At 43.8% G+C, this 8,081-nt stretch overlaps 1 protein-coding gene across 1 annotated transcript in view; it reads right to left on the bottom strand.

Annotated features, from left to right (window-relative positions):
• MAEL (maelstrom spermatogenic transposon silencer) overlaps window positions 1-4,095 on the bottom strand; it is an 18,743-nt gene extending 14,648 nt beyond the window's left edge. Inside the window, exons 1-4 of the mRNA XM_019647339.1 lie at window positions 3,809-4,095; window positions 3,464-3,556; window positions 2,071-2,170; window positions 955-1,110 (exon numbers count right to left, since the gene is read on the bottom strand). Coding sequence (XP_019502884.1) covers window positions 955-1,110; window positions 2,071-2,170; window positions 3,464-3,556; window positions 3,809-3,940 — 481 coding nt within the window. The 5' untranslated portion in view covers window positions 3,941-4,095. The remainder of the gene's footprint in view (window positions 1-954; window positions 1,111-2,070; window positions 2,171-3,463; window positions 3,557-3,808) is intronic.
• Between the last annotated feature and the right edge of the window lie 3,986 nt (window positions 4,096-8,081).

Below are 8,081 nucleotides of genomic sequence, written 5' to 3'. Positions count from 1 at the left end.
GGGCAGTGTCACTGGCCCTCATATGTGGGATCCGAACCGGGGCCCTCTGGCATCCCAAGCCAGCTCTTAACCATCGCGCCACTCGGCCGGCCCTCCAAATGCTACCTTTCTAATGTTTAACAACCATACAGAAAACAGTAGTTATTTGACTTGTCCTAAGCAGCAACTCTCCCAAGTATGAGCACGATGATTACTTTTTCTGTCATCTGAAAACAAGGGAAAGTGCTGGGCTGTCTTAATGACATTTAGAGCAACTGCCAAAAACTAAAGATGAAGTTCTTCTTTCCCCAAGCTCTTCTCCTTGTCTCTTCTTCCCACACATTCTCCCATTTACCTTTAAAGGTACAGTGTTTCCTTAACGACTTCTATCCTCTTGGGAACTGAATCGAATCCTATGTGTTTGTAACTAACTGCTTTTGACGGGAAGAAGAGATCCTGATGGGCAGAAGAGCCTATTAAGTATGAGGCTGTCTCTGTGTCTCATGTATTCCTCAGAGCAGCTCTCCACTAGGCATGATCCCCGTACTACAGATGAGCTCATGGTTCAGGAAGGTTAAGTACTTGGCTCAAGGTTACAAAGCGACAGCAGGTTAAAAAGTAGTGACCGCTGAGGTGAAGGATGGGGCAAAGAAATTCTTGAAAAGAGCCAAGGTATAAAAAGCTTTTAGAAAATTCTGACATGTAAAGCCGCAGGTAAGTGAATAGCAGGGTCCATGTTTTCAAGCCTTCTACCCACCCAACTCTAATGCTTACCTGAGGTTAAAAGCCTAAACCAAAAACTCTGTGTCAACACCTAATTCTTAACAGTTTTTTTCAACCATTATTATGAAGTCTTGTTACATTTTAAGAACTCAGTTGTGCATCAGCTTTTAAGAAAAATGCTATTATCAAATAAGGTCAAGATTAAAAAATGTATTTTTTAAGACCTGCCATTTACTCTATCTGGCTACTTACCTGGATTTATAAAACTGTGGAAATCTGCCATAATGCCTTCTTGGAGAGAATACTTAACACAGCCTATTTCACAAGGGAGAAAGCGCTGTACACAGTGAGGAGGTAGCTCGCCATGGCTAAAAATGTTCAAAAAATAAAAAATGCCTCCAAGAAGAGCTAAAAAAAATTAAATAAAAATAAAACGTAAGACAACATGAACAGAGTTGCATCTCAAAGACAGAAGTTTTAGAACCATTTTCCTTGTTTTTATATGCCTAAAGGAGCTGGAAAAGATAAAACTCATCAACTGTACCAGATTAATGAACAAAATGTTTACAATTACACTTAGCAAGGATTAAAGTTGTTAATCAGTCTTTGCATGAAGCCACAAAATTATTCAAACTTGCAGGCCGCTCTATATAATTTAGCTATACATAAGCCCCGAATCTCTGGAAAGACAAGAAAAGCTGTGACCAATATTCAACCGTTATAAAAGTTTGGGAAAAAGGTCAACTACTTTATTTCCCAAGTACTGATTCTACTTGAATCAGTGGAGAAAAACTGTGATATAAACTATGACAATTTAGTTCATCATTTACTTCTTAGGAATATACACAAGACCACTTATAAATTCTCTAAAAGAAGAAAGAAATGTGAGGCTATGAGAAGGGTCTTATTTACCAGGACTGACAAAACTTAAGACTGTTAAAAGTTTATCAATCTTCAACAAAGTCAAAATACAATTAATAAAAACAGAGGGGAACAGCAAGGACTCTTATTAGTGATGTTCTTCTCTGGGCTAACTCAATATTCATGTTTACCTTATAGCGTAAATGTATTTAAGTGTCTATAAACAGTTAAATCGGTTAAGTATGCTTCATAACATATGAAGTGGTAGAAACCAAGATACCAGATTTTTGTAAAAAATAAAACAAAAAACTCTCCAGTGTTACTTCAACAAATGCAAATTACCTGATCTCTTACAGCTGCAGCGCCATCATACTTGAACACCTGTAGTCAATTACCTTGAAATGCTGGATCACAACGAACAGAACACATATTTACTGATCGATAGCTATATCATAGTGTCTTGAGTGCCCAAGTTTATCTAAGCAAAACATTTTAGGATTACCCTACCTTGGTCACTTTTTAGAGACAAGCTTGACATATCTGGGGGTGAAATATTCCGCTTTGGTACAAGCATGGCTGGTCTCCTCAGTGGGGTGGAAACAGGTTTCTAAAGAGGGAGAGAATGATTGACCACATACTTAAACTCTTAAATTTAGAAAAACCGCTGCAAAATTAAGCCCCCAGATTATTTCAGTAACCTCTCTGGGCCAATGAACCCCATGAGTAAATACATACCAATTTGTCAATTACACCAACACTGAAATGCAGACAATGGCAAAATCTATAAATATTTCGAATCAAAAGGTGAGTGGTAAATAACCAATTCAACTATTACTGAAAGCCCTTTACCCACTACTGACAACCTAAACTAACCCTACTGAGTCACATAATATGTGCCAGTCCAGTGGCCTAAAAGAACATCACTCATCAAAGTACTCTAATGTTGTTTGGATTTTACGTCAAGGGAAAACCAGATTGTGCTGATTCCAAGTCTCAGTGAGGTATACATACACACAACATGGCTTACATTTTGAAGGGAAATGTCTTAGAAGAAATCGTAGTCAGAAACAGGGGAAAAAAAAAACACCAAAAAACCAAGGCTCGCAAGTACAACTAAGTACAAATTAACTGATTAGAAGCTTCTACTCCAACATAAATCCAGAAAATAAAAATCTCTTGAACCTAAAACAAGCACAGCTCTCTTGCATGTCAATCCAACGTTGACAGTTTAAAATAAGAATGGAATTTCACGATGAAAAAATGGAAAGCACATGGGGGAGGCGGGGAAAAACGCCACAATTACCCTGCGTTTCCTTGATACGCATCAAGAAATCAAACTTTATTTGGTACTTCAACCTTCCACGACACAGAAATTTACCCAAATACACTCTTTTCAACTCTTAACTGTAAGGCACACAAATATTTGCCAACATCTGCAAGTCTTGCTGTGTCAACGTTTATAAACACGGCAGCTGGCCTGGTTCTGGGTGTTATTGGAAAAGGGAGAGCGGTCCAAACGACCTTCAAACCCTCGGGAAAACAGGTTCTTCTTATCGGAGGGGAGTGGAAGGGCGGGTGGGGGTCTTCCAGGGCAAACCCGGAAGCGCCGCCCCCCCGTTCCCCGGCGGCAGGCGGCCTCGCGGGGTTCGCCCTGGCCCTTCGCCACCGACGGCGCCAACACCGTGGGCTCCAGCTAGGGAGCCCGCTGGCTTGTCAACAGGCACGCGACACCCGGGGGTCACGTGACACCCGGGGGTCACGTGAAAACCTTCCAGCCTCCTCTGTGCTGATGGAAACCCCCCGGCGGGCCGCCCTGGCCGTTCTCCCGTTCGCTCATCCAGCATCTGCGGAACGTGCCTGGGGGCCAGGCAGGTGGCCGCGGGTCTCTGGCGACCTTTACCTGCTTCTCTGAAGGCCCGCAGTCCTTTCCCTGGGCGGCCTTCCACTCGCGAGCCATGTCCGCGTATTTCTCCTTCTCCTGCTCCGTCAGCATCTGGGGAAGGTGGAAGGGGGAGACAGGAAGAGAGGCTGCAGGGAGGCCCGAGTGCCCCGGCCCGGAGGGCAGGTGTCTGGGCATGAAGGGCGGCGGTTCCAGCGTCGGTTTGCCCCGGGCCGGGCCCATGGGGCCCTCTCTCCCTCCGGCAGGGGCCACGGGATTGCGGGCCTCTTGGGGGTCTCCCCTCCCGCCTCACCCTCCCACTTACCCCACTGCCCGGCCCCTCTCACCCCATCCGTCCTGCCTTACCGCCCAGTCAGCAGAGCAGTGGGGGATGGCATCCGCCACGCGAGCCACGGGCAGGCCTCGCCGCCGCAGCTCGGGGATCTTCTCCTGCACGAAGAAATAGTAGGCATTCCGGCTACCCTTGCGGTTCGGCATGGCAAACGCGGTCAGGCTTCGAGTTGTCCGTAACACCACCAGCCACCGGCGCCCTCGGCGGGCTCCCGCCCTTAGTAACCGAGGTGGAGCCTGCGCGCGCAGCCCCGCACCTCTCAGCCAATCAGGGAGCAGCGTACAGCCAATCAGGGAGCAGCACGCAGCTGCATTGGCCTCACTGAAAGAAAACCAGTCTGAGAAAGAAAGATCCCTCCGCGTGCGGCTGTGGGGGCGGAGCGTGGCCCTGGGTGCAAAGCATCCTGATTGGCTGGGATGAGGCGTGGGTGGGGGTGTTGTCACGTGGAAGGCATCGAGCAATTTCTGGGTATTATTGCGTAATACGGGTTAAAGTAGGTGGAGGAAGGAGGGCTAGCGAGTGCGTTAGTTCTTCCGTGTTTTGCAACTGTGAGCAGTATTGGGTGGGGGACAGAGTGAACTCGACAGACAAGATCTTTTTCCTCAAGAAGTTTACAGTCTAATGGGGGAAAAGATGGCAAAAACAAGTGACTTCAACCAATATTGTTTTGTCTTTCCCCTTAAGTAACATTTATTACCGTTTGCAAAAAATATGGTTTTTTAAAACGCAGTTTTTAGTAAGTGTTAGGGAGGAAACACAGTAAAGAGGCTGAAATTTAAAATAATGTCCTTGAATAAAGTTTTATAGATTGCCTCATAAAAGTTTGATTCATTTTTTGTTAGTTTTATTCCTGCAGTATATTTGAAACTACTATGAGAACTTCATTGTTTTCCATTATATTTTCTAATTGGTTACTGCTCGTGTGTTGAGAAGCTACTGATCTTTGTGTTACTCTTGTGTGTTTAGTCAGTCATTCTGCTGCATTCTCTACTTTCACTGGTTTCAAGTTATGCCTTCTATTTTGCTTCATTTAGTGACTACTCATAAAATTTTAAGATAGCTTTGATTTTTGTTTGTCTGGTTTTTTTTTTTAGCTAAGCCATCCTGCCACCTGTTGTCAGCTCAACGGCAGCTCAGCTCAGGCTGGGAATCGAACCGGCGACCCTGTTGCTCAGAGCTCACACTCTTGAGTGAGCTCTGAACCAACTGAGCCACTCGGCCGGCCCTAAGACAGCTGTTTTAAAACATATTTTTATAACAATTTATGCAGTTAATATAAAGGTATCCATACCCACTCTTCCCAAATAGATAAGCTTAGAAAATTGCTGCTGCTTCTCACTTGGTCTCCCAACCCACTCCTCCACCACTTCTCTCCTTCTGTCTCCCATGTTGATTATATCTGGGATTTTAGTTCCCAATTGATTTTTTTATACCAAGGTTGAGACATGATTGAAGCACAATAAATTGAACATATCTAATGCATACAATTTGATGAGTTTTACTATGTGTGCAACTGTGAAACCATCATCGCCATCAAGGTAATGAACATAACCAGCCCCCAAAAGTTTCCTCACCACTCCCTTTAGGGCTGCTTGAAGTTGCCCACAGACACTGATGCTCTGTTCATTTTTTCCTTCAGTCTCTTTGTTTCATTTTGCAGTTTCTACAGCTACTTCTTCATGTTTACGAATCTTTGCTTTTGCAATGTCTCATCTGTTATTAATCCCATCCGTAGTGTATTTTTTCTATCAGATCATTTAGTTTTCACCTATAGAATTTCATCTGAGTCTTTTCCATATCTTCCACATTTCTACTTAACATGGTCTATATTTCCTCTAGCTTTAACATGATTAGAATGTTTTATAACAGCTATACTATGGAGTATAGTTATAATTATTCAATGTCCTTGTCTATTCATTTCACCATCTGTGTCATTTCTGGGTCTGTTTCTATTGATCGATTTTTCTCACTGTTATGGATCATATTGACCTGCTTCTTTGCAAGCTTGGGAATATTTAATTGGATGACTGTGGTAAATTTTACCCTGTTGAATACTGCATATTTTTGTATTCTCATAAATATTCTTATGCTTTGTTTTGGGACAGGGTTACATTATTTGGAATCAGTTTGAGTCTAGTTTTTCCCCTTTTTGAGGCTTGCTTTTATGGTCTGTTATTTGGAATCAGAGCAACCTTTAGGACTCATTTTCTCCTCTGCTGATAACACCCTTCTGAGTACTCTGCCTGACAACCCATGAATTTGGAGGTTTTTCCACTTTCTCTGGTGGAAACAAACTATTTCTAGCCCTGTGTGAATTTCAAGGATTGCTCTTTCTGAGCATTTCAGGTGGTTCTTTCTCTGGCACAGTGTGGTTTCCTCCCACACATGCACTGATCAGTATTCAGGGAGAGCTTCAAGGGAGACCCTCAGCAGATTTCCAGAGCTCGTTGTGCTCCGCGCTCTCTTCCGGTCCTTTGCCCTGTGAACTCTGGCCTACATAGACACCCAACTCCACCTGCTCAACCCAGAGAGACCCTGGGGCTCTGCCTTCTGACTCTCTCCAGGCAGCAACCTGGGTCAATCACAGGACTCGTTTGTTTCTGTTCTTTCAGGGACTACTCACCTCTGCTCCCTGATGTCCAGTGTCTGAAAACATTGTTTCATATATTTTGACCAGTAGTGTAGTTATTTCAGACTGCTAGATAAATTAATTTGGAACAGAGTTAGTCATGTAAAGAATTGAAAGAAGAGCATTCCAGACATGGGGAACAGCCTATGTGAAGGACTCAGACAATAAAGAGCTTGGAGTATCCTGAGAACAGACGGAAGACTGGTTGGTGTTGCTGCAGAGTATCCAATCAGGTGGAGAATGGTGTATGCTGAGGATGGAGTGATCAGCAGTGACTTGGGTATGGCCAGTGTCCGGAGCTTAAGTATTACTCTAAGCATGCGGGTGGTCATTAAAAGTTTTAAAGAAAACCGTGATATGGTTCACAGTTGAAGAAGGTCAGTTTTGATGTTCTTTGGAGAAGAGCTTCAAAGCAGCAAGAACGGGCATGGGAGCCGAGATAGGGAGTCCATGTGAGAGAGGATGGTGACAGAACAGAGAAAAAGAAACAGAGGGGAGAAGAAGGCTTCAAACTGCACTTTGTGGAAAAATAGAAGTAGCTGATGGATTGGATGTGGAGGTGACAAAAACGGAGGATCCTAGGGTTTTCTCTTGAGTAACCCAGCGACAAGTGGTGCCTTTTGCTAAAACAGCAAGGACTGGGTGAGGGAGGATAGTGCTGATGCCAAAGAGGGGCCAATACTCCCCATAATCTCTATTACCTGCTGTTCCTTCTCTGATACAACTGATTTTTTTTTCAGTTGTCCTTAAGTAAAGTCCTACATAAACAATACAGTTTTCCCCTCTTTTCAACCAGATAAATCTTCCTATTCAGAAATTCTAGAGAGTGGCAGGCTTTGATTGGGGTGTGTGGGGGGTGCATGGCAGGGGTGGTGGGAGGGATCAAGAATTCAGTTATGGACATGTTAAGTTTAAAATACCTATTAGACATTCAAGTGGCGATGTCAAGTAGGGAATTGGCTATCTAAGTTTGGAGCTCTGGGCTAGAGCTAGAATTTGGAAGTAAGCTACATAAAGATGGTATTTAAATGAATAGAAATGGATGAGATCATGTAGGGTGAGAGTGAAGAGAGAAAAGCAGTATCCAGGATGGAGCCCTGAGGAACACCAGCATTTAGAAGTCAGAAAAGGGAGACCCGGTAAAGGTTACTAAGAAGGAATGTCTGAAGGAACAGGGAGTAAACCAGGGACATGAGAGCAGGTTGTGTCCCGGAGGAAGTGCTTCATTCATTCAATAAATATTTATTTTAAGAGTCTACTGAGTACCAGGCTCCAGTTTAGGCACAATAACCAATTGAATAGAACAAAGCTCATAACACAGTGAGGAAGGAAGGCAATAAAGAAATAAACAATTATGTATATAAAAAGATATCTGCACATCTTATTGGACAGGAAGTCCACTGAAGAAAAATAATGCAGGATAAGGGAACAGGGACCCATGGAGGGTGCAATTCTAGGGTGGTCAGAAAAGGCCCTCTTTGAGGAAATGAAAGTTAAGCAAACGCCTTGCTTGTTTAACAAGTGAGGAAGCGAAGTAGGAAGACATCAGGCAAAGAGCATTCAGGGAGAGGGGACAGCAAGTGGAAAGACTCCACGGTGGGCACATGTCACATATGTTTCAGGAACGGCAAAGCATGACTGTGGCTGGAGTGAAGTGA

This window comes from Hipposideros armiger, unplaced genomic scaffold (genome assembly GCF_001890085.2).
Source record: "Hipposideros armiger isolate ML-2016 unplaced genomic scaffold, ASM189008v1 scaffold_6, whole genome shotgun sequence".
In the NCBI taxonomy this organism is placed as follows: Eukaryota; Metazoa; Chordata; class Mammalia; order Chiroptera; family Hipposideridae; genus Hipposideros; species Hipposideros armiger.
The sequence above is the reverse complement of the archived record's forward strand: the minus strand, read 5'-3'. Positions and strand labels throughout refer to the sequence as shown.